The sequence below is a fragment of the Panthera pardus genome, unplaced genomic scaffold (genome assembly GCF_024362965.1).
Source record: "Panthera pardus isolate Hobbes unplaced genomic scaffold, ASM2436296v1 HiC_scaffold_20, whole genome shotgun sequence".
Lineage (NCBI taxonomy): Eukaryota > Metazoa > Chordata > Mammalia > Carnivora > Felidae > Panthera > Panthera pardus.
In genome coordinates this window covers 28,913,147-28,939,724 of record NW_026526766.1, presented here as the reverse complement: position 1 = coordinate 28,939,724, position 26,578 = coordinate 28,913,147, and the positions used below count along the sequence as shown (strand labels likewise).

The 26,578-nt window shown below is 43.9% G+C and overlaps 1 protein-coding gene across 13 annotated transcripts in view; it reads right to left on the bottom strand.

Moving 5' to 3' along the window:
- AOPEP (aminopeptidase O (putative)) overlaps positions 1–26,578 on the bottom strand; it is a 342,850-nt gene that overhangs the window by 50,683 nt on the left and 265,589 nt on the right. For 11 of the 13 annotated variants that reach the window (XR_008424187.1, XR_008424185.1, XR_008424186.1 and 8 more), the window contains 2 exons: positions 25,252–25,314; positions 24,758–24,832 (listed from right to left, as the gene is read on the bottom strand). Coding sequence is in view for 10 of the 13 variants with exons in the window: in XM_053907863.1 (XP_053763838.1) it covers positions 24,758–24,832; positions 25,252–25,314 (138 nt within the window). In the remaining 3 variants the exon portion in view is untranslated. Of the gene's footprint in view, positions 1–1,474; positions 1,841–22,116; positions 22,272–24,757; positions 24,833–25,251; positions 25,315–26,578 lie in introns of those variants that run through there. The other 2 variants (XM_053907859.1, XM_053907860.1) reach the window with 2 other exon arrangements.

The following is a 26,578-nucleotide window of genomic DNA, read 5'->3' as shown; positions in this document are numbered from 1 at the left end:
GGTGGACACCTTGGACGTGCCACCCTCCAGCCTCTGTGACCCAGTAGGAGAGAACTGCCTCTGAAATTAACAGCACATGGTAGCAGGGCTATTCTTAGCGATCTGTGCTGACTGGAGTTGCAGGTACCTGCCCTCAAACCACGCAAGGCGTTCCTCTAACTCCACTGTTTCTAACTGAAATCTCCTCAGAAACTACACTGGTGCTCTAAAAAACAGCCATTCTAAAATGAACTCGGGTGTTCCAGCACTTGGCACAGTATCAGGAAAGCCCGTCCCCATTATACACACACACATGCACACGTACATCCACAGTCAGTAAAGACCTCTGGGAATCTTTCAGGGCAGCACAGCCTATAAAATCAGCGAGAAGGCTATTTTATCATAGAGTAAAGGCTATTTCATCACAGCACACAACTGGGTACAAGAAATCACCCTGCCCTGACTCTATTCAGCCATGTATTTACCGATTTGTTTCAGAGAATGTGTCTCTATTCCTCAATAGCACCTACTGTTTACTGGTTACAAAAACTAGCCTCTGGCACTCCTGAAATGTGCCACGACTGAATCCCGTGCCTCAGAAAGACCTACAGAGCAGAGAGTATGCTGGAGGAACATCAACTCTTCTGACCAGTCCCACTGGACACCCAAGGTGAGGGTGAACAGTGAACACCGCTGTCTTTCCAAGGACAGAGAAAAACATCTCCAGATTTTAGCCAGTGGCTTCTGTGTCAATAGAAATACCTCTGAATGGCAGAACGGCGGACCGTACTTAACTGAGAACATACCCACAAGGCATGTTTTAAAAACAGGGCTACGGGACCCTCTTGTTTCCCTGGAGGCAAAAGCCCACTCTGCTCCAGAAGGGATAGGCTTTCTGATGAGCCACAAGGCCCCACAGACTGCTGGGTGTGGAACAGTTCCTCCGCACCTGAGGAATACCTGGTCAACCCCAGCGCCCCAGGAGGGCCAGGACTTGCACCTACAGCTCCAAGAGGGGTGACCCAAAAAGGAAAGCCACACTACCGGAAGCATTTGGCCCTGGTTGGTCAGGACCAATGGGGCTTTCTCAGACATACACAACAAAGTGTGTTTGCAGGCACACTGGAGAGTTACTGGGCCACTACACATGAGTCTGATATCCTTGGACTTGTGCCTTCTGATCAGGCCCCTTTCCATGTTATGGTTAACACAACAGGATGAGAGAAACCACAAAGTACAAAAAACTACAGGGGACTGAGCAACTTATTCATGCCCCCTGTAAGCGCTGGAAAAAGACGTCTTTAGCAGAAACACATGTAATCAAAAGAAAGGGTGGGGGCTGTGGAACACCAAAGCCCCTCAGGGTGGCACAAGGTCCACAAACAGGATAATCCTCCAAATACTGGGGACAAGTTGCAAGATGGGGGAGCAGATAGCATTTGCCTGTTGGAACGGAGATACATTTCCAAAAATGACCCTCAATGACATGATCGAGTAACCGTTTAGGAAGCTCGTGTTTTAATTCTGCTACCCTCTGGGAGCTGGGCTGGGAAGAGTATTCAAGATGCACAGGGAAGCTTCTGCAATTCTTTGGTTCCTTGGGGGACTAAACCCCAGTGGCCCCTTTCATTTTCATGACTGTGCAGCTCTGACGTCATGCTCCACACCAGCTGGCACTGTTAGGGCATTGCCAAGGAGCTGTGCACCTGACCTTTCACGGAGAGCCACGACTCGGCAGGTATCAGCTGCTGTAAAATTTTTCTAAGGGACTTGCTTTCTTCTCATGTTAAAATGAAGACCTACCAGACATCACATTCTGGCATGCTGGGAACATGTGGGCCGTGCCTAACCAGAATATGTCCTGCAACAAAAGAGAGCCTACCTAAGACTCATGACACTCTTTTTAAACTAAAAAGGGTAGATGCACCAAGAGCAAAAGCAGACAGACACACTGACTCCATTTAAGCCAATACTGGTAAATACTGAAAAATCCATTCATCGCCAAAATAATCGCCACTATTCACCCACACAGATTTGTGTATGACATTCACTTTGTGTGGTAACACTACCAGGCCCGTGACGATGTGTGTGTGTTTGCGCACACGTGTGTACCTGCACACCCCAAGGATGAAATGGGCAATGCACATGCCAGACTTTCCACTAGCCTGGGACGAAGCCTCTCTGGGAGGGGTTTTCACCAATGTAGAGAGCAAGATAGCCAGAAAAGCCAGCCTGGCTGCAAAAAAAAACAAAAACAAAAACAAAACCCAGAGAGGCACGGCATCAGTTATACCCCTGTTCAGGACTCAATTATACTACTTTGAAGTTAAGACTATTTGCATTTTAATAGAAGCCAGAAAAGAGAAGATGGCTGTGTAACTGCATATTCCTTAGAAACAAGCTGGGAGTATCAATTTCAGCATAACTCTTGAAGTGGAACAGAAATAGCCCCCTATTTAACTGCTGAACAGAGGCATCTTCCATAGTTCCCATACTGTGACTGCAAGCTCGACCCACAAGTCATGAGGCGAGCTGGTAGCATACCCTCAGATCCTGAAATGGATGTCTGTCTGATTCACAATGAGAGAGGAAGCAGAGACACAGCATGTTGCTGCCACTGTTTACACCAGCGGCCACACGCAGAAAGTCAAAGGTAAAAGGAGTATCCCACAAGCGCTGGACACCCACTCCCGGCATCCATTCGTGAGATCGTGACAATTGCGTTTACAAAGGTTTACTCTAGTACACACAGGGTCATTTCCACACAGATTTAGTTAAGGTACACAAGTCCCTGGGAAAGCCAGGATTCCAGCATTCACTGTCAAGCAAGCTAACTTTTTATGAAAGGTATAAAACAGACCTTTCCAAAAAGGCAGAATTTCAAAATCACTGAATTCAGTTAATTAGGAAAAAATAAAAAGTAGCCTGAATGAACCACCTTTGAAGTCATAAACACAAAACACACTCCCATTCTTTTTCAATAAGTTTTTTCACTAAGAGACTTAAAAGACAAACACTAAAATGTTAAAAGTAAGTAGCTCTCTGGATGACTGGATTACTGTCAGTTTTCAACCCTCTTCTTGATCCTTTCCTGTATTTCCTAAGTTTTCTCTAATTGACAGTATACCACTTTTGCAACAAAAAAATGTTGATTTGCTTGGCTCACGTTGATTTGAAACGAGAAACAGAGTTAAACATGCTGAAGTAAAAATACAGGAAAGGTGCCACACAGGAGAACAAACTGAAGTTACTTTGTGTAGAAACTCGGGACATACCACTCTGCACCAGTTAGCTCAGCACTCGATCTAGATGTCCAACAATTCGAGCAACATAAACTGGGATCCCCAGAGAGCCCACCCAATCAGCCCCGTGGGGCGGGCATACTGTGGCCCAGGCTACCCTGCAATGTCATTCAGATTTTACCAAGAAACTCTCAAAGGCGTACGCATGGCTTAGTGGAAACTCAAGTTGTTCTATTAACAGTGGACTTGGGTTATTACAAATAAACTAAATTAAAATTAATTCCAAGTCCCTGCCCCAGTAAATCTTTCTCAGGAGCTTCCATGAAAAAGCTGAATTAATTTTTTTCCCTCCTTGTGTCCCTAATAAGCTGTTGGAGAAGGCACTTATAAGCACTGAAATGCCCAAAATATCAGTAACAATTAGAAGGAGAATAATTAGTATCGGAAAATCTGCAAACTTGAATCAGTGCTAAGATTGTTAGGAGCCGGCCAAATATCACGTCTCGAAAACCCAGGGATGAAGAGGGACTGGCATGGCACAAAGTGGCCCAGAGTGATGACAGGCTGGCAGGTGTCTGAGGGCCCAGGAGGGGAAACTGTCACTCACAGGGAGAAGGACACTTGCAGGTGAGGGCTCCGAGTAACTAACTGCCCTGCTAAGAAAACACAGGCCCGAAGGGGCTGCTCCAGTGTGTATCAGGGGGCACAGCTCCTTGTCAGGAACACACACAGACAGAAGGGCCAAGGCTGTGAAAACTGAGACTGGTAAGATGATTTAATGTGTGCGTCTATGCAGCGCCCCTAAGGAATTAGGTAATGTCATCATGAAGCCCGACAGCTCAGTTCTTCACTCTCCAATCTGCATCTCTTCTCAGAAATATGTGACTAGCCTCGTGACCATCCCCCCGCCCCCCTTCCCTACCGAGGGGAGGGTTCTGCACTGGAGGAGACAGCAAGTAGTCCCAGGGAGTACTACAGAGCCCACAGGAGAATCCATTTACAGCAAAGGAGCACAGCTCAGTGACATGCAGCACCCTGCCCTCCACAGGTATCTGCAAACTCAGCTCCCCCTGCACCTCCCATCAGCTGGGACACCCCCTTCCACACACACCTGTAACATGGACTGAAAGCCTATTGGAACGTGGAGCCAATGGCTCTCATGGTATCAGAAACAATGCCTCGCTTTTAAAACTAACTCAAAGAGAAATCCTTAGATAGCCTAACACACATACCACAAATAATGGGAGGGAGAACTTAACAGAATGCCCCATCTGTAACATAAAGGAGAAGTCAAAGGAAAGCAGGTCCAAATGTAGTAATGTGCACTGCGGTATTTACAAACCCATGAACCCTAAAAGACATAATGAAGCAATGAGAGGCCTGAAGAATCCCCATAAACACACAGCTATTAATGCAAACTGAATCAAGCATGCTGTGTAGTTACTCAGACACAAAAGCATTCCCACTGAGGACAAAGTTTTCTGAAATGGCAAGCACTTTGGGGAAAATTCAACAACATACAATCCTCACAGATTTACTTGGCAGTCACATTCCTAGAGAAAATTGGTAAATATTAAAACTGTGTATACAAGAGTTAGATTAGAGCCAGGATTTTCACCTGTGTAACTCTCCAGCAGGCACCTAGACGCTGAGGAAAGCAGCTGATTCCTCGCCACCCTGAGAAGAACTACAACTGTAGGTACACGGTTCCTGGACGCAGCCCACTAATGGCCACAGTGCCCCCCAACTGCTGCGATAACCACATCATCCTCATGGGGGCGATTCTGCCCCTTGAGAACTACTCCTTTATACCAAACTGCTCCCACATGTCAAAGTGCCAGAACAGATATGGAGACTAGGACAGTTCATGCCAATTGTATTCAGCTGCGGTGGTCTCTTCAGCCATCAGGACATAGGAGAACATCTCTGCTGCTGTTTCCTTCCCATGGACTTCTGTCACTTGGCACTTGGGTACCCCTCTCATCCTTTCTTCTTGGGAGGTCAGGTGCTCTCATCCCTGAAAAACCGTTATCTTTATCCAGTCACTGCTAAAGCCAACTCTGGACAAGCACAAATTCAAAAGACAAGCAGGCCTGCAGGTGTCCCGAGGCACCCATGGAGCAGCCACAGACATCACCCAGGAAGCTTGGCTGTGACTAGGATGTGCTTAGAAAAATGCTTATTTGATAAGCTCACTGCCAGAATAAAACACACCTGCAAATCCTAGAGTACACAAAAATAATAAGCAACTTTTACCACTTGGTCTTGAAAGTGCACAGAAATACCTGCCATGTCAAATTATGTGATAAATTATTCCTGCACAACTTTTGTGATGCCTCTGGAAATGGCCCAGATTAATCCAAAAACCTCTACTTGCATTTTTAATAAAGAATGCTTAAAAGCTACCTAATTCTATAAACTAGAAACTTACCATTTGATTATTTAAAGTACCATAAAACATGGTTCTACAACACATGTGTCTACTCTATATTAAGACAATCTGTATAGTTAGAAATATAAACTTGGGGCGCTTAGGTAGCTCAGTTGGTTAAGCATCTGACTCCTGACTTCTGCTCAGGTCATGGTCTCACGGTTCGTGGGTTCGAACCCTGAGTCGGGCTCTGTGCTGACAGCGTGAAGCCTGCTTGGGATTCTCTCTCCCTCCCTCTCTCTCTGCCCCTCCCCCACTTGTGTGTACTCTCTCTCAAAATAAATAAACTTAAAAAAAAAAAAAGAAATATAAACTTATAACCTTTTGTCTGAACAGAGAAACTAAAAAGAAAAGTCCAAAAAATAAAATCCCTTCTCAAAGTAAACTAATTTAATGTTGAGACAATTAACAGCACACATACACACATACCCTGCATACTTCATATCAAGTCCACACACACACACACACACACACACACACACACACACACACACACACAAAACGTAATTAAATGGAACATTGTAAAACTACTGCAAACTATTGCACCACTGACTGGTGGTAGACCCCGGAGATTGGAGAAGACAGAGTACCAAGGACTACAATTTCGGTTAAATTGTGTTAACAATGCTTGAAAAGTTACAAAAACACTAAAACAGTTTCTACCTTTCTTTTATGCATAGAATATCAAATAAAAGTTAAAAATTAAGGTTATTCCTTAAATATAGCCTGTGGTTAGGGTGTGGAGAAACTAGAACCCTCATACATCACTCACTTCTGGGAATGTAACAGGATATAGTTTTTTTGGAAAACAATCTGGCAGTTTCTTAATAAGTTACACATAAATTTACTGTAATACTCCTAGGCACCTACCCAAAAGAACCGAAAACACACGTCCACACAAAAAGTTCTGTGAGTCTTTATAGCAGCAGCATCTATGATAGCCCCAAACCAGAAACAACCCAAATGTCCATCAAAGAGTGAAGAGACAGGCAAAATGTGGTATATCCATCCAACAGAATAGTACTCAGTAATAAAAAGGAACAAACTACTGATACATGCTATAATATGGGTGAACCCCAAAAACGTTATGCTAAGTGAAAGAAGGCAAATGTATTAAAACCACATTGATTCCACTGATAGGAAATGTGCAGAAAGGCCAATCTATATGAAGAGCAAATAGATGACTGGTTGCCCATGGCTGGGGAGCAGGGGTGGGGGGAAATGGGGAGGGAGCCACTGCTAATGGGCACCAAGGATCTTTCAAGGACGACGGAAATGTTCTAACACTGGAGTCTGGTGATGACCGCACAACTTGGCAAAATTATTAGAAACCAATGAATTATACACTGAATTTCACACTATTTACATTACACCTTACACAAGCTGTTGAAAACATATACACACATATACCCATAGAGCCTACAGCTGAAGCTCTGGACAGCTATGAAATGTTAAATCTGTGTTTTGGTCATCCCTCTCTTTTGACTCCAGACTGGAAAAGATGACATCAGGCCATTAACATTATGAGAATGCAGAATTTTGCTATTCAATTTCCTCTTAAAGATAATAAAGGAGCATGGCAGGGAGGGAGGCGCACAGGGGGAGCAAATAAATCTGCTCTTTCCTCATTATGGAGTTCAAACCGGGTCATGGCCCTATTAGCCGGTAACTACGAGTAGCTTACTTATTACTGCACACTGCCGGCGGGGACTGTGCTGGGGCCTGGGAACGCAGAGTCCACTGCCCTATGAACATAGGACCTTTGTAATGGGCAAACCTAGGCCAGGCACTAGGATAAGCATGCTAATAGACACTATTAAGAAATGAGAAACTAGGGAAATGCTTATATTCAGTTTATGTGCCGAAAATCTAACACAAGCCACTTACCTCCCAAACCTCAAAGTTAGTTTTATTTGTTAAAATGGGTACCTACTTAATAATTTTACATAACGACAAACTTCAGTCTGGTAAACAGGCACACCGTGTACGATGCCCTAAGACGACCTAGCCTGCCTTCCCCTCCCATCTCCTACCGAGTCCACTTTTGCCAAGCACCTCCTAAATACACTCACTGCTTTGCTCAGCTGGGCAGTGCCTCACAGCCAGGGTGCTAGCTGCCTTCACAGCAAGGTAACACGCTGGATGGCATCCGGCACCGTTCCTGTGCACAAGAAACAGGTTCTGGGCACTGTGGGCTGATGGAAGGGGCAGGGTGACAAGCACATGGAATAGCCCTCTAGGAAATGGGTCATGGAAGAAACAAGGACAAGAACAAGGTAGTCAGTATCCAGAGTCTCTGTCCATCCATAGCCAGGACACCAAGACTGCTCCTGCCATCTACTCACGGGAGGTCCCGCCACAACCCACGATACCTGTGCCACGTCTACGGACAAGCACCTTCAGGACCACCTTGTACAAAAGTTTCTGAGTAGGAAAAATAAACAAACAACGGTAAGTACACGAGTGATGAGAGGGCCAATCTGATAGAAATGGTAGGCAATTATCTTCTGTTGAAGTTGGCAGGATAAAAATCCATCTTAAGAAAAATGAAATGCTGTGAAGAACAGAATGAGCAGGAAAACGGAAACGCTATATTTATCCTCCTCTCTCCCACCACTCTTGAGTATTTCCTCTATTTTCAGAAGCAATAAAACCAATAAAACTGTTCCCCCTACCAGCAATCTGCCTGTACCCGGAGACACACTGGCCGGCAGGGCCCCCACTTGGCCCAGAGTATAGGAACATGCCATCTCTGGGGCAGTCAGCACTCACACGGGGTCACAGTGCTGCCCTCTGCTGAGCTGCCCCCCCCCCCGCCCCACCCCCCATGAAATCCTTCCAGTGGCTCTCGCCACTCACAGAGAGGTAAGGCACTGCTTGGGAGAAAACGGGGACAATGTTCCAGCGACCGCCTCCTCAGGGGGCCCCACAATGCCCCTTACTGCTAGCAAGCCTTGCAGCTGAACTGCTGCTCTCTGTCAACAGAGGTAAGAATATTCCAAGAATGCCAAGGACGAATGAAAAGGACCAGCAGTGTTTTCCCATGATTCATTCCCCTCGTTCCAAACCTACTTTCTCTCTCATTCTTGAATCTCTTATTTAAAATAAACTTCACAGAGGAAAAGTAGGGATCAGGTGAGTAAAAGCAGCAACGTGCATAACCTGACAGAGCTAGCTGGCTAATATAACGTTGACATGAAAATTATCCTACATAAAAAAATAATTTCTTTCCCATAAAAAATTCAAGCCTGTTCATAATTTAGAGGGTATGTGGAGTTTCAATCCTTAGCAATTAGGGAGCAAAGTCAGTCCACTGGGTTTTGTCCAATGACCCTTTTAACTACTTGAAAATGATGTCTGATTATCAAATAATGTGATGGCTTATCTATAAAAACTTCTTTCTAAAAAATATTGATTCTTGATTCACATAAGCAAGGACATTCTGAGAAGCCTTTTTAAATCATGCATAATACATTACTTATAGTTGAGAAAAACACTGGGCCCATTTCTTCAGTGTCTAAGTGGGTTTCTATTAGTAAGTCTGCGCCTGGGGAAACTCACTATTTGGAGCCAGCTCTACATAAGAATAATAGTTATTGTAAACTCAGACCTCTATGGTTGCTGGGGGGCGGGGGTATCTCAACGCTTATTTTTGATAACTTCCTGGAATTCTACCGTGCTCAGACACCAGCACTGTATTTCTGGATAGCCAGACCTTTTGATGATTGAGATGACTTTAAGTAAGACCTCAACCCAAATCAATAAAACCTCTCTGAGGACTTCCAACTAAAACTGTCTCGGAGGAGCCTAGTGGAAACTTCCAACAGAACCCAAAGCAGCATTTGTCTAAAGCAGAGTGGCCCCACAGAGCAGACTCCTGGGTCAGCTTGGGAGAGAGGTGTACCTTTAGGCGTAGCTGAGACCTGCCAGAGAAGTCACTGGGCTGCCTCCCTGGTCTTAATGCTGGGGACACTCCAGCTGGTCCAGAGATGCCAGGCTGATGTTCCCAACGTGGCCATTCTTCTGTGGCTACATTTCTTGATCTATCCTATTGCTTCTCAGGGCTCCTTCTGTTCTCTCAATACACCACATATGATAAATGCCTTTCACCCCTGACGATGGTATTGGAAAAGCCTATCACCAATAATGCTAATAACTAGTATCAGTGAACAATGATCTAGTGGCAGCTCTTTGCTAAATGCTTTATAGTAACTATTTTACGGATGAGGAAACTGAGGCTTACACTGGCTAGTTTGTCCAGGGTAAAACAGCTAGTAAGGGATAAAGATGGGATTTCAATTCATCTATCTGACTATGAATTCCATGTCGTGAAGGACAATAGAGGGGGAGAAATGTACTGTACCATTTCAGTTCAATTCTAGGAGCACAGATGACCCATAGGCATCAGTGGTGGCCATCTCCAAAGTTCTGTGGAGAAAGAAGTTAATGGAAACCACACATGTTCTGAGAAGAGGGGAAAAAAAGTGTCCATCCACAACAGATTAACATTTTTCTTGCTAAGAAAACTAGAGTCAGAAAACTGGGAGGTAAATGCTCTTGACACATGAACTCTTTCTACTGAGCTATTATTAAAATAACCACTTTATTTTGATTTTCAACTACTTCTGATACTAAAATGAATGGTCTTTAAAAAATGAGGAAGTGTTTCCACATATGCTGGTAACTGTTTTTCATAGGAAAAAGTCCCATCAAAAATAGCATAGAGATAACTTCTTTATTCTTAACCCTCTTGTAAATGACATGTCTCACCCTCCCGATTATTGGAAGTTCCTTTTGAATACAAATAATTTGAACACTGAAGTTTGCACATATTTATAGTACATCCCCTTCTCTGCAACAGTACACGATCACAAAACAGGCTCGATACAAAAAACTGGAAACTGAGAAATTATGGATACATGTTCAAAATCTACAACAATCACTTAGTTTACTCTCCTCCCCTCCTCCTGTTTTAAGAATGTGAACACAAGAGTGAGGAGTCCTGCAGCAATAAGCCAGATCTCTCTTCTAGCATCTCCAACTCTAGCAGGATGACGGCAGTTCTCAGAAAAGTGACTACAAGTTCAGCGAAACTAAACAAAAAACATATCTTTCACCCCCTGTTCTGGAGCCTGCTTTGCTCCACCGTCACTTTTTCCACCAAACCTCTCCCTCAGATGGCTCACAATGACAATGACTTTGCATTACGCACAGGGAGCATGAGTCAGACTCAAACAGTGCCAGCTGTGGAAACAGAGTCTGCAGCTTCCCTCTGAGATGGGAGACAGTGGTCACAATAGCAGGCCTCAGCCCTAACCTCCCCTGCTTGGAGGCCAGAGGTCGATGGAACAGGTAAATGTGTGTGCACATGCGTGTATGCGTCTGCATGCATACCAACCAAGTTATATGTGCGTGCGGGTGCAGCAGTAATCCTTTGTTGAAGGACAGTTCAGCATCATCGAAATTTGTCTTATGATAATCTGGTGCTCTAGGACTGGGTAATGCTACTGTTGACCAAGCCAGGGACTTAATCTCAAAAGAAGACTCAAAGTATACCAGATCAGCAGTGCAGGAATCTCATCCCGTGCCTTCTCTCCAGCCCCTTTCATTTTGCTGGGAGTGAGGGGACAGGGTGCCTTCTGCAAGTCTGAGGCAGCTCAGTACCCACTCCCCCTTTTCGTCTGCCCATTTGGGGCACTATCCTTCTGTATCTGCCAGCTGTGTTGCAGATAAAACACAAGAAGTTTTTCCCCTAGATCATAATATTCCTACTCACTTTGCCCTGCCAACAGTACAGCAAGTTCTGGGAACTAAACCTTTCATAATCCAAGTTCAGCACTGGTTTTATCAATACTGTTTCGGAGGTGGAGGTGGTTTGATTTGGCCTGTAAGCCACAAGCCAAGTCAGAGACACTGAAGAAAAACATAACTCTAAATGTGCGATACATCGAGGTAGGAATATGTAGAAACACAGAAAGCAGCCTTGCATTTTAGAATAAACATTGAAGATATCCGCACAGACTGAAGAAAAGGCATTTGTGGGTGTGCCTTTACCACATTCCAAAATAAAATGCCTAGTAATCTGGTCACACTTATGTCTGATTAAAAAAACTACCCCAACAACATTTTCGTGTTGCAGTTGCCTGGCCTGTGATAAGCATCACAAAAACTTCAAATAATCTGTGCCTTGTAAAATTCACTCATTTATTATGAAAAGCAAATGTCCACGTCCACCCTTGCAGACACCCAGCTGTCTCACCATGAAGTCTTTCTCTGCGTTCGGAAATGACTGAGCCCTCAAAATCAGACCTGGTCCGTGCCTACCCAAGCCTCTGTATGCTAGGAAAGGGCCCTCACTCCGGATGTGTTTCTAGGTGACAAGGAGTGGCCTTGTAGGGACATTCTGAGTCCCCCCAGACCTTCTTTCCAGGCCTCCCTCAGCTGTCCATGCCCTACAACAAAACAAAGACCAGCGCGACCCACTTCTCCTCACCTGGAGCCCAAAGCCGCTCTGCCCCCACACCCTGCTTTGGGGGAAGTGCCCAGGTGAAGACAGCAAAAATGGGGACAGACGTGGGCTCTGGTTCCAGGCGGGCACTCCAGCCTGGGACCGAAATATTCTCAAGGCCCCCGTGTTTTCACATGCAGAAAGGCTGGCCTTGGAGAAGCCGTAAGGTCTTCCCTATGTCTAACAGCTCCATCCCGTATGGCCTCCCAAATAAGTTGAAGCTGGAGTTGTTCAACTTTCCATGGGACATTCCCCTCCATTTCCCCCCTCATGGTCCTGCGCGCTTAGGACCTCCAGTAGCTCTCATAACATTACAGCCCTGCACACGCTCCTCCAGTCATTTTAGACAGCTCCTTGGGGGTGGGGAGGCTAGTTTCTGAAGTTCTCAACCTTTTAGCTCCTGTTCTGTGTGGCAGCCAGAGACCAAGATGAAATTTTTCACAGATCCAAAAACCACGTTCCCTTTTAACACTTAGAAACTCAACGTGACCAAGAGTCATTTCAGAGAAAATAATCATCTCACAGACAACTACCTAGAATTCACTTTTTGTCATGAAATAAACACTATAACTCTGGCCAGCAAAAGGCAACAGAGGTTAACTGGAACCTTCTCTTCAACATGACCTGCAAAGTGACAATGGAGTGGGGAGGTGTGCCCCATATTTAAGTGCTTTTCATTAGCTGGGTATTTGTATAAACCCCACCAGCCTTCAAAGGAACTTCATATCAGAACATTTTGGTCCAAAGAAACAAAAGCAATGACACGTTGAGTGTAAGAAATGATTATAGACTGATCTAAAGCCGAACTTTGCTAGAACACAGATCTTATAGCCTAAAGAACACTTTGAGCACTTCAACTTGGAACACGAACAACAACACCTTATTCTACCAGAGTGGACAAACCGAAGGGAGACACACATGAATTGATCCAGTAGCTCTGAGAAGTAGGATTAGTCTTCTTGAGTGAAGCCAAAAGACAGGGACTAAACATACAAACTTATAAAAGTACTACTGCTACATTTGCTGCAGACCAAAGAACAATAAGAAACCATGGCTGATTTTTTTTAATTAGTATATAAATTTAAGAATGTTTTCCTGCCTCACTGTACAGACAAAAAAAAAAACCATACGAGTGGTGTTACCATCCACACACCACAAGATAATCAGCCCTTCACAGTCATCTGAAGAGGTGCTGTAAAATGTATTAAATATTTAGTACATGCCAGCTGTTTTCGATAAGTCACCTCACTTGACTCCCACAAGGCTCTGGTGAGGCAAGCATCTACCCCCTTTGACAGGATGACACGTGGTGGCACAGTCCACAGGGCCCACCTTGGGAGCCAGGCCTGAGCCACAAAAGCCTGTGTACTGCAGCTAAGGAGCACCTCTCCAAGACACTAGTACATCTCTGCAGAAAACAACTGGATTTCATCAGACAAAATTCCACAGAGGATAAGAATGATCATTCTACAAAGATCAAAAGAAAGCCACACCCAACAAAGCTATGAGGACAAAGAAGGCCCTGAGTCACAGGGAGCCACGAGTTGGAAAACAGGCTGCTGTGTCCCCAACTGCTGCATGAGGACTCTAAGCTCAGTGATTCATTTGGGGATCTTGGGTGAGACATTTAGATTCTCCAGGTACTGCTCTACTGCCTTCTGATCTGTAAAATGCGGGACACAAGCATATTGGGGTATAGAGATACTTTGAGATCCTCACAAGAAATAAAAGAAGTATAGAAAGCATAGTTCAACTCCCATGAGAATGGTTAAAATAAAGATGTCTGACAATTCCAAGGGCTGATGAGGAGACAGAGAAACTGGGAACCTTAGGAGCGCCTGGGTGGCTCAGTTGGTTGAGCATCAACTCTTGATTGGCTCAGGTCATGATTCCAGGGTTGTGGGATTGAGCCCTGCATCAGGCTCCACGCTGAGCATGGAGCCTGCTTCAGATTCTCTCTCTGCCCCTCTCCCCAGCTTGCACTCACTCTCTATAAAAAACAAACAAACAAACAAACAAACAAACAAAAAAACACAAAAAACTGGGAACCTTAAACACTACTGGTGCAAATATGCTGCAGCCACTTTGGAAAAACAGTTTAGCAGTTTCTTGAAAAGTTAAACATACCCTTACCCTATGGCCAAGCCATGCCCAAAAGAAGTAGGTCTACATAAAGACACTTAAACACTATTCATAATAAGCCAAAACTGCAAAAAACCCAAATGTCCATCAAGCAGTAAACAGATAAACAAAATGCAGTCCACCCACACAATGGAATACTACTTGATAATGAAAAGGAACAAACACAAATATACGCAATACTTCTGATACTCAAAACAGGATGATAAATGGAAGCAGCCAGGTCCAAAAGACTAAAGTGTGTATGATTCCATTTATATGAAATTTGTGTAAGAGACAAAACTAAAGACAGAAAGCAAATTGGTAGTTCCCTGGGGCTAGGGGTCAGGATGGGGATTAACCACAAATGGATACAAGGGAACGTTTTGGTGATGGAAATGTTCTAAAACTAGATTGTGATGATGGTTGCACAACTGTGTAAGTGTCTTAAAACCCAACAAACTGTATGTGGGTGAATTTTATGTCATATAAAAGACACAGGACATTAAATTCAATGAAACTGTTAAAAGAGAGAATCAGAACCATAATCTTCTGTTGTCTGTGGAAGCACTCAGCATCCTTTACCATTAGCGTCAGGAATAAACGCTCACACCGTACCTTCGACACTGAAAACTAGAGTTTGTGTGGCTGACAGTTAAGGAGAAAAAGTGAGAAACCAAATTGTACACGAACTCAGTCCAGAGCTGTGACCTGCTTCTCTTCTAGATTTGTGCTGTTCCTTTTTGACTTCTCCTGCTCCTCATGGAGACCATGAATTTCTTTCCTTGGACATCAAATGAAAATGGCCACAGAAAGCGAACAGCATAAGCTTTCTGTCTTTCAGTTATAAAGGCAGCTGCCTAAGAGGGCTACTGTTCCTGTTTTCTGCGAAAATGCCAGGGAAGTACAAACATATTCTAAGACCATCTTTTCCCACTTTACATAGTTTCCTTGGTATTAACCACTGCAAATCAGGTTGTTTTCCTGCTTCGTGTCTATGAAGTCTGAACCTTCACATACCTATGATTTAGAATTTAACACTCTGAAAAACAAACCTTTCTTGATTTGTAGAGAGACATTTAAAATGTTGATGATTTGGATGTGCACTTAATGCCATTCTGTAGCTCGTTCGATGAGTCTGTGCTCATCATCAGAAAGGTAAAAGGGGCATAGAATTATTTCCTCAATACTTTTTTTTTTTAAAGGTCATGCTATATTTCTGGTGCTGAAACAAGTGCGATGCTTTGTGAATAACACGATCCAACGTTCAAGAATCACAAGAGGAAACGGGCTCTAGAGCTTGCAGTCACCATCCCTGATTCTGAAACCAAAAGTTTAGGGAAGGAAAAAACTCCAAAACTTAACGATGCAAATAAAAGGGCAAAAATAGAGTGAAACAGACTGAAAACCTGACGTCCTCAAGCCCAGAGATAGCATGACCTGGCAGTGGCACTTTGCAAAAGCTGAAGGGAAGTGCTAACTGCAGCATCAGTATGTTCTCGGGAAGACCATCAGAATCTTGAGAACCGAAATGCTGGTACCCTCAATTCTACAAAGTAACAAAAGCTGAATAAACTCGAACAAATATTTATACCCTATCATCCGGGACCAGACTTACGGATAATGCAAAATGCCCAAAGTGAGAGGGTTCCCTTTCCTTACAGATATCCAAACTACTCTGTGCACATACCTGCGTTACCACTCATAGACGTTTGATTCAGTTCTGTTTCCCACTTTATACAGTTTTTCACACCTAACTGTAAACTAGTTGAGGCCTGTTTTCCATTCATCTCTGTATTTATGCATAGTCCTTATTCGGGGTTTTGTGTGCTGTGGATATGCAGTTAAGTCAGTAAATAAATGGTTCAAATAAAAATAGAATTTAATAAGGAATGTGTTAAACATGGAATTATAGGCAGTATTATATTTCTAGCCTTGAGTTTTTGAATGATTCTGGTTCATAAGTGTCAGCAGAATTTCTATGATAGGTTCCAGCCTTACTTGCAAAACATGGATGAATTTATTTTTAAGAATCACATTTTCAAATAAAGACACTAACACTATTTACATGTACGTCAATCAAACCCCTATCTGTGCTTACAAATCATGTAAAAGCATTAAAATGGATTCAGTTAATTCAGTTACCCAATTTCCCACCGCAACTTCCAGGCTGCATGTGTAAAGGTTGCTTTATCAAAACACGGCCCAGGCGTGGAAACTCGAGTCCAGGGTAGCCTCAGGTAAAATGCATCATATACTCATGTCCTTAGTTTGTGCCACACTGGTTTGAATTTATTTATCACATGCTGCTTTGTAAATGATCTTTGATATGTGTGTGTTTTATCTCCCATGGCCAGAAATGACATCTCCTGTGTCTCTGGTATTTTCCAGCAGCTTCTTACATAGGACTTATGTACAGCAAATCCAAGAAAACATGTTGGCTGATGAGAACTGACTTGAGTTTTCAGCCCTCATTATTTGAAAAACAAATTTTTTTTTTCCTGTGTATTGTTCTACACGTAGACCACGGTCATGTAAACCCAGTTTTATGTGGGAAACTAAGTGTGAGAAGAGTGTGAGTAGAATATAATGGAGGAAGTGTTTTCTACGTGAGATTCTTTCAAAAAGCACCACTGTTTTTAGGCCAGAAGTTCTCCACGCATGGGCACAGACCGCCTGCTTACCGCAAGGAGTCGGCATGCATTTATACATCGCTAAAATGCAGACAAAAGACTTCAGAGAATCCACTTTAGATTTATCCCAAATATAAAGCCAACTCAAGTCCAAATGCCCATAAAATACTCTAAATTTTAAAGTTCCTAACAACAGGGGACTTTGAAGAGTCACAGAAACTAAAATAAATGTAAAGCACTTTATATACAGTATCTTAGGTGGTCTTCAAATCCACTTTGAGTAGCAAAAAAAAAAAAAAAAAGTTACCATTATTCTCATTTTACAAATGAGGCAAATAAAGCTCAAAAGCCAGTGGACAACTGTGAAAACTAGCCCACAATGAGACATACCCAAGTAACATTTTTGGAATTTAAAGAAGAAATGATCTGGATGTCCAAGAGAAAAGACCAGGTCACTCTGAGGGGAAGAATTGAGACGAGCAGAAGACTTCATGCAAGACAATGGAGTAACATACTCAAGACACTTAAACAAAGAAAACATGAATCCAAAATTTTGTGTCTAGTTGAACTGACCCTCACATGGAAAGAGCACAAACTTATTAAAATGCAAGACCTCAGGAAATATAGTTGCCCCAAGCTCTTCCTGAGAAATCTACTCTGGAACTAGCTTCAAAAAATCCCAATTGCTGAAGATCAGTTATATAAGGGCAGCTGATGAGCATTATAAATTTACTTGCAGAATTAAAACTATGTGATTTTATAAAGCATATGGTATACTATGTCTACATGCGCTGACACTGTAAATCTAGTACAACTACCAAAAAAAAAAAAAAAAGAGGAGGAAATGGGAAGACTGTATAAATACTGTCAGCTTGTTGGCTGTGTTAAAGGTGTTTAACTGGAGCAAAAAAACAGTATTTCAAGTCACATGACAGAAGATCAAAAGAGGAGGGGCAAGAAAAGGTTAACATCTAATTTCACTACTGCTCACAGCAGGAAATCAATACACAAGAGCAAAAAAATAAATAAAGTGAAGAAAAGAAACCAAAATGTATTATTATGTCAAAGTAACCACTAGAACAAAAATATAAGCCTCCTAAATACCAAAAATGGACGAAAGAAAAATTACATCATAAAAGTATAAGAAAGAGTCAAGGCCAAACACACACATTAATCTTATCATTAAGGTACACTGGCCTAACTGGCCTGTTAAATGAAAGGATTTTCAGATGAAAGCAGAAGTCAAGTGACAAACTCAGGGAGCACATGATTGGGTGGCAGAGTTGGGACCAGGGTCAGGTCTTCCTGGCTCTGAGCTCTCTTTATAGACAAGATGAAAAAGATGACCCATGACAACCAGGAAAGCTCTCCCCAATGTGCCTTCGTGAAAACCTCTGTCATTAAAGATCAAAATAATTAAACAAGAACTGGGACATTACAATTTTTAAAAAATGTAATCGCCAAGTATGATTTAGGAAGGTAAGTGCCATGTGTGGGAATCATTCATCTAACTCATTCAACAAATAGTAATCAAGGCTGCATGTAATCAGGTCCTTCCCTAAGTGCTGGAGATAAAATAAAAGGCTTGAGTGTCAGTTCTGCTGCACTCAGAGACCCAGAAACGTAAGTGAAATACATGTCAGCTATACCTAAAGACACATAGTAGTGTCCGCCTCCTGAAATAGAAGATGAATGGAAACATTCACAGGTCCTAAACGACACTGACATCAGTAGGTCCTACTAAAATAACGCATCTTATTACTGCTGTATGATGCTAGGCGCAAAACAGCAATCATTAAAACGCCTGAGATGAGAATGATGGCCAAGTAAAGCATTCTATCACAGGAATGTAACTAATGCTTCCTATAAAAGTAACTAAAAAGGCACAAGATTGTTCTCTGCCCGCCTCCCTGTTCCAGCCACACTCATGTTTTATATTAAAATGGCTTTCATCTTTCATGGCACAGAAGAGTTGCTGGCTGCTGGCATCAGATCTGCTAAAATCAACAATAGTGTAATTATCTGCACACTTTCATGTGTTTTCAAAACATTCGCTGGCTAGGATTTTCCTCATTTAGAGATGCGTCCTTTATGCTCGTGGTCTAGGGCTATCAATAGCCTGGGCTAAAAAAATTTGTTTAAATCTTGCCCAAAGCATTCTTTTCTGCAGCAATTATTTGATTTGTTTATACCTCACCTACTTTCACAAAGCGTTTGCCCCCGTCTACAACATCCTCATAGCACACTGCTGGTTGGTGGTACTACTTTAATGGTACATTTACATGAGCGGGTACATGCAAAGCACTTAGAATAGAGCTTGACACATGACAAGTGTCAGCTATTATTATATTAATAGTCCCATTCACAGATTCTTTTTAAAATACGTGAATAAGTGCGTGAGGTAAGTGGATGACTGTACTTTAATTTTCTCCGTTATGCTAGTTGAAAATGGAAGGAATTTCAGTACACTCAAAATTCTTAGAACATTTTCTTAAAGGTGCAGATTCTTAAAAAAAATAAATCTATGGAACAGATGAAAATTTAATGGCATAAAATTATGCAGATCAGCCTCCTTTCCTGAGGCTACCAAAAATACATTTTCTCAGCCATTCTTCCTCGGTCCAGTTTAAAAAAAAAAAGGCAGAAAAAGCCAAGATTTTGTAAAACCAAATCTACTTTGAGACCTAGGTATAGAGAATTTAATAAATTATGTATTTGCCAGAGATTTACAAGGAAAAAAGGGAGACCCACAAATAAGACCCAGTTCTAAATATTGCAGCAATAAAATAACGAATTGCATATTAACAGCACTGTAATTACTCTTTTTGTTAGGTTTCTTTGTAATTACTTTTAATAAATTACCCTGCCTCTCTCCATCACTCAAGTAAGTTGTCATCCAAAGGCACAATCAGTACAACACAGGACACAAAGCCACTCACAGATAGGGAGGGCGGCTGGTGCCTCAAGAGCAGTGACTCATTAGAACCCATAAAGCTTTTCTATGGAGATCAAGTATCAATGAAGCTATTGTAAGAGATTACAGCTATATAAATGTAGACTAGTTATGAATTCTCACAGGGCAGGAACATTTTCAAAAAGAGGCAAGGGCACCGATGCCTGGGAAACCACTCAACACCAATGCTGCCTCAGTTGCATAAGAGTGGCTGCCTGCAGCCTACCATTTTGCTAAATGTGGGGTAGCTCCTGTAAAGTGAAGGGACCCTTGGTTCAGCACTCTTTAAATTCGTCTTGTGCCATTTTCTAAAGCTTTGTATCCTGATCGCTCCAGAGTCAAGCCTAACACGGTCACCGTCTGCTGTTACAGGTCCAAGAAAGAGCCAGATAATTTTTATTAGTCTTAAATAGTTTTCCAGAAATCATAAACTTAATATAAAACAGACCTTTGTCACAAAAGACAAACAGCAGTAAAGCATTTTGTTAAATAGTTTAAAATTTGTACCTACCTTTAACGTGTTGAATATTTCAATATTAGAATTGTAATAAACGCATTTTCTTAGAACATATAAAATTTTAAAAGGAGCAATAAATGTGGCAAAATGCATAAGCCAAAATGGGTTCTATACACATTTTTTAATCTGTAAATTATTATTCATACCAAGATAATCACTGCAGTTCAGAATCAAATGTGAGGAAAGAACACATGAAGTAAAACTGAGGGAAAATGCTCCAGATCACAAAGAAAACTGTCCGCATTTTCTCTTCTCAAAGACTCTGAGATGGCGACTAAATACTATAAAATCCACATTTTCACAACCATCTCTCTAGATCTTTATGTCTCACTCGATATTTCAAGGAAAATTTCACCACATTTTTAACAATCTTATGCTCTGGAGTATTGTTTTTAGGGTTCTGGCAGGAAAGAACAATTAAGGTAACCTTAAAGGGTGCTTTTGTTAGAAACCATTTGCACCTCGTGTTCCTTATGACTAATCGTAACACAGGCCAGACACTCACCCTCGCCAAGACCACTAGCTTGGAAACAAACTAACACACATAAAAGATAGCTTGTCAATAATAATAGTCAACCTTAGTATCACTGAATTTTCAACGTTCTGAAAGTTTGCCAATGAATACCTGTGACATCATATATACTCGATGATGACCAGAAAAGAGGATCTTAAAATTTATCCTCTGTACATTATCAGGTACGTATAAAACATGATTTCAGGTGCTTCTCTGCAATCTGAAAATTGGAATTTTCTTCTTCTAAAGGAATCATACGTCATTCACACATTCTTTTCCTCAATATACTATTTATTATTGTGTAGTATAGTATTACTAACCCTTAAAATTAAAAAAAAAAACAACACTATTTAAAATCTTTATATTTCACATATATTTTAAAAGTATGTTTTTCCTTAATCTTTGAATGTGATGGATAATTTGAATTTATTTTTGAATCAGTGAAAGATAAAAGCAGGGAAAAAAATGTTCCTCTTCCAAAACCAACAGCCATTTAGAAAAATCTATTAACATTATTAAAAAAAATACACATACAATTCACTTTTGCAACCACCATTGTTTCACTGCCCCTTGCAGAGCTGAGCCATTCTCCCTAATTGTTCTTTGTGTAGTTGTTCCTGCTCTCCTTGCCTTTCTGCTGCACAAATTATTGAAACTAAATAACAGGAACTTGAAATAACATAAAAGGAAGAACATCATAACGTAAGGAGAAAACACCTGAGGACCAGAAGCAAAAGAGAGGTGAGTTTGTAATTTAAAATGAAGAAGACCGAGAACAGTAAAAAGGATCTGAGCTGCACCTAGTGGAAAGGGGGCTAAAGTATGAAGAGAAAATAAAATGAAAGTAAATATCAGGGAAGACAGAAGACGCATAAGACAGCACTATGAGCTTCAGGAAGACGAGAAGCGAAACCTGTAAGACAGCACTGGGCCTCCGGTGGCTGGGTGGGAGGGAAGGACTCAAGGACTCGCACAGGAAGGAGAACAGCCGGGAAAGGCCAGGAGAGCATTTTAAATCACTTCTCCCGGTAGAACCTCTCACTCACCCAGTTTACTTTATTTCATTATTCGTTATTTTAACCCACAGCTGAGAACAGGGTAAGTTTGTTTTGCTTCCCCTTCTGAGTTCACTGAAAAACTCAACTCCTAGATCAGGCCGTGCCTACCACTTAGCACCTTCGTGATTTTCTTTACGGGGGGTGGGGTGAGGGGGACAAATACCTCCTGTAAGATTACATTCGCCACCTATAATTCCTCGCCCGCTGCCCGCTTCCACACTGTGGCCTCGCACTGCTGCTCGGTTTTCCTTCCGCGGGCAGGTCAGGAGACTCTGCTCTCCACAAGTCAGTAAACACTGCAGGAGAAATGTTCCGACCCTAGCACAGTAAAACACAGACTAGTTAACCAAGTTCAGTCAGATCTGGGCTGAGTCCCACGTGAGCCTGGAAGATGTAAATACAGACTTGGGGGATGGAGGAAGGGCGGCGTGGGGGAGAGACGGGGCAAAGAAAACAAAGTAGGCAAATAAAAGCGATGGGGAGACTGAAAATTATGCCTACCAGAAATGACTACCACTCGTTTTCATATTTTACAGTAATATAAAATGAATAAAAGCTGAAAATACCACAGTGTTACTTGAATGCTGTAGAAATAGACAGCGGATTCAGGAAAAAGGAGAAACTGGCTAACGTGCCTCTACTCGTCGCGTGGCAGGCATTTAAAAACCCTTACTAAACTCAACAGAGAGTTAACTACTGAGATTCCTACTAACAGGTTCAAATCGTAGCAAAAGGTTAACATATGACCTCGGTTTAAATACTCATTACCACACAGAATTTGATCTGTACTTCAGAATAGACACTCAGGCAATCAGGGGACGGCACCCTGGCTTCCAGCTGCAGGGTGGCCTCTGTGCCTTTCAGAACTTGCTCTGATGCCCTTGGTCACTGATCACACTCCATTTCACCTTGCCCTTGAAAATATCGCAGGCTTTGCCTCAGAGAGCTCCTAACCCTCTCCTGGCTGTAACACAGGCAAAACAGTGGGCAAAGGGCTCGGCTGCCTCGCAGAGCCAGGAAGAAAGACTGGACACGCTGATAATTAATATTCTCTGATCCAACTCTGAAATCTCCCATCTTCTGACCTCTCTACCTCCTCCCTCAAAGCTTCAGCTTTCAGCTTCATTCTTTGAAATGAAGTTCAGTGTGTTGATCCCAACCTACTTCATTTTCGTATCCTCTTTAAAACTGTTGCCCACGTTTTCTAAGAAAAGTCAAACGTGCACCTTGCCCATAAGCTCTAATACACAGCCTCTACGAAGCCGAGAAGGCTCAGCAAAGAACCCCATTTTCTTAGTAGGTGAAATCCTCAGCACCCCCTTCTCATTCTCTGAAGGCGTCACAATACTTCAAGTTCAGATTTGGGGAGTGATGGTACCTAGTAATCCACAAAGGTAACGGCTTCCCTTCATTCACGCCTGGCATATGGTCTACTTAAGTAATCTTATTTTTGGCTTAAAAAAATCATAGCTGGAAATTTTTTTTTTGCAATACTAAGCAAGCCATAAAACTTTTCCCTTCTTTGGACATTTTATGATCAGATTCATCACCTTACATTTTTTAAAACACCTAGAGCATGAAAGTTAAACAAACACAACCTACCACAGCATGCCGAGGTATGGTCAGAAAACTCAAGTCTCTTCAAAATGACACCTTTTTCTATTACTGTTTAACTGAACTGACAGATATGACTCTGTTTAAAAAGGTTAGGGCTGGGGTGCCACTTTTCACACACTGAATGTCTCCCTACAAATGACCAGGATCCTAGGCCAGTTCTTTTCCCCATTCTCTTAGAAGCTGGCCTTGGTATCCTTACATGCACTCTGGAACTCTGGGATCACCTTCATTATGATGTGCTTTGTGCACATTCTCGGACGCTGCAATGCCCATACTAAGGCAACACATCACAGAAGTCAGCAGCAATGCTATCAGCAAGAACTTGGCTTCAGAACCAGGAGTGATTCATCATACATTCTAGCAGCAGAAAAACAACACACATCTATTTTAATCCCCTGGTGCTATCAAGAATCAAAAAACAGTACAGTAATTAAGTAGGCGCAACAAAAATCGTATCTGCTATAACATTTGTGAAAACGCTATTCACTTTTAAGAGCTTTCAATAAAAGTCACTCAGAAAACAACAGACTATACTTACCTTATTTCATACTATTTATTACAATGACAAATCAAGTTTTAATTTAATATAATTTCAGGAGAAAATAGGTAGTCCAAACTTCTGCAAAGTAACATATTGAAATTCTAAATTTAGAAAAACAAGTTTTTCATGTGCTTTACAGTAAATAAAATCCCTCCTAGGGTTTCAAAAGAAATCCATCGTCTCCCTCCATTTTTAAGATTACTCTAATTTAAAGTCCCAAAGCTAAGTGAGTGTGCTGTGTCTATCACAACCGAACAGAGAAACCCGATATTGTGGGCAATTTATTCAGAACGCCCCCCCCCCGCCCCCGCCCGTCTAGAAGTACCTTAACAACTGCCATAATAACTACTACTGGTCTAACATAATAACGGAACCCGCTTATGTCCCATTGCTCTATTTAATGGACATGAAACATAGCTCCATCCGGGGTCATCCTCTTCCTGACAACATAGTACGTCCATAATCATTAGCACTGTCAACCAATTTTTCTGTGTAACTATCCAGGTTAATTTACAGCCTACTGTAAATTTAATTAAAACTTAAAAAAAAAAAACAAACGCTACTCTATTGTTGTGACCAAGTCCTCTGGGGCGGACAGGGAGCTTTCTCAAGAACTCCACCCGGTGCTCTCTCTCGGGGGCCCTACCTTTTCAAACACTTGTTCGGTCTCCCTTCGCTTCCGTTTTCGGGGTCTCCGGTTCATTCGAATCCATTTCTCGACCTGAAGTTCAAAAACCACAGAGCATTTTAAACAGGACGACGGGTCGTGAGGGCCCTTCCTCGGCGTGAGAAAGAAACGATCGACCGCCTCGCGACGCAGCCTTCTTGCGCTTCACCTGGGGAAGCCACGGGCACCTTCCGGGCCCGCTGGGCGGCCTCAGTGCCGGGGGCCCGGGAGGCGCGCGGGGGGTGCGACGCACCCAGGCCGTGACCTTCGCCCGGGCCGCTCCCTCCGGTCACGGGCCCGGCTGTCCGCCCCCGCGCCGGTGCGCGCCGGAGCCCCCCGAACGGGGCCATCTTACCCACCGCGGTCGCGCGTCGCGCCGCGGGGACTCCGCGGCGGGGATGCGGCGCCGGACCCACCGCCCCAGGGAGGGAGAGGAGGGACGGGAGCGCGGGGAGCGCGCCCCCCGCACTCACCTCGACGCTCACTTGCCGCGCGAGCCCGCACTCCGCCCCGGCCTGGCGTTCCCTCTGCAGCGGCTGCGGGGGAAGGGGACAGAGTCAAGTTTACCCCGGGAGCCGCCCCAGCCTCCCTCCCCCGCGCCCCACCAACTCGGCGCGCTGACCCACTACCTCGACCGCGGAAGGTGAGGGTGGGAGCCGGGGCCCCGCCGCCCGCGCCCAGCGCCCGCCGCCCGGCCAGCCCGCTCGAGAGCAGCGGGCGCGCGGGGCCCGCAACACCTAAGGCGCAGCGCGGGCGGCGGGCGGCGCGGGGCCGGGGCGGCGGCGCGGGCGGAGGGCGGGCGCTGGGGCGGAGGCGGGGCCTGCCTTAAAGGTATAGGCGGCCGGGCCGGCCTCCCCGCAGGTCGCGCCCGCCCCCGCCCCCGCCGGCGCGTCCCTATTTTATTGTTCTCTTTGCGAACGTCTTTCTTCCTCTCCCCGGGTCCCGCCCGCGCCCGCGCTCCCGCGTCCTCCCACGCGCGGACCGACCCGGGCGCGCACGCCTTACCTTTCCAGCCCCCACCCCCGCGGGCTCCGGGGGACCCGCGAAAGGGTTTCTCTGCCGCTGAGCGTGCCGGAGCGCGGCCCGGCCGCAGGAGAAAGGGCTTAGCTTGAGAAGTGCCCCCACCCCCGCGGCCAGGCCACCTCGCTTCTCCGGTCAGAAACCTAAGTGTCCAGATGGTCTATGCGGAGCGGAAAGGAACTTTCCTAGTGGACTTTTTTTTTTCCGGGAATGGATTAGACGCCATTAAGTAGACATTTTTCAGTGGCCCCTCCGGACTCCGGGGCTGTGGCAGGTGACCTCCCCAGGGAGAAACCGGGAGCGCGTAAAGGCGAGCCCCGCGCACCGCCCGCGCTTCGACGGAGCCTACACTCTCCGGTTAAGCGCAGTAGGCACCGCACGCGTTCTGCCCATGGAACCCCACCTCCACCCCACCCCCGCCAGCGACAGGGGGAGAATTTAAAAGGGTACATTCTGTATTCCTTATTAGGGGAAAGTTTCCCCTTAGTTTGTAAAAGCCTGCGATACTCCAAGTTTTTCCGCCGACCCCCAAAAGACTTTCTTCCCATCCGCATCAGAAGTTGGCTGAACCAGAATGGGGGTGAGCGCTTGGGGAGAGGAGTCGGGTAGCATTTCTGTTTGTTGATCTTGACCATCCCTTTAACTTTATCGCATTTCTTTAAAGAAAATCTGTCTTGCCCTCTCTTTATTGCTACCCCATCCTTCTTTCAAGATCAAAAGCTTTAGATCAAAGCCAAGATCAAACTCACTACTTTAAATAGAAGCAACTTTGCCACGGAG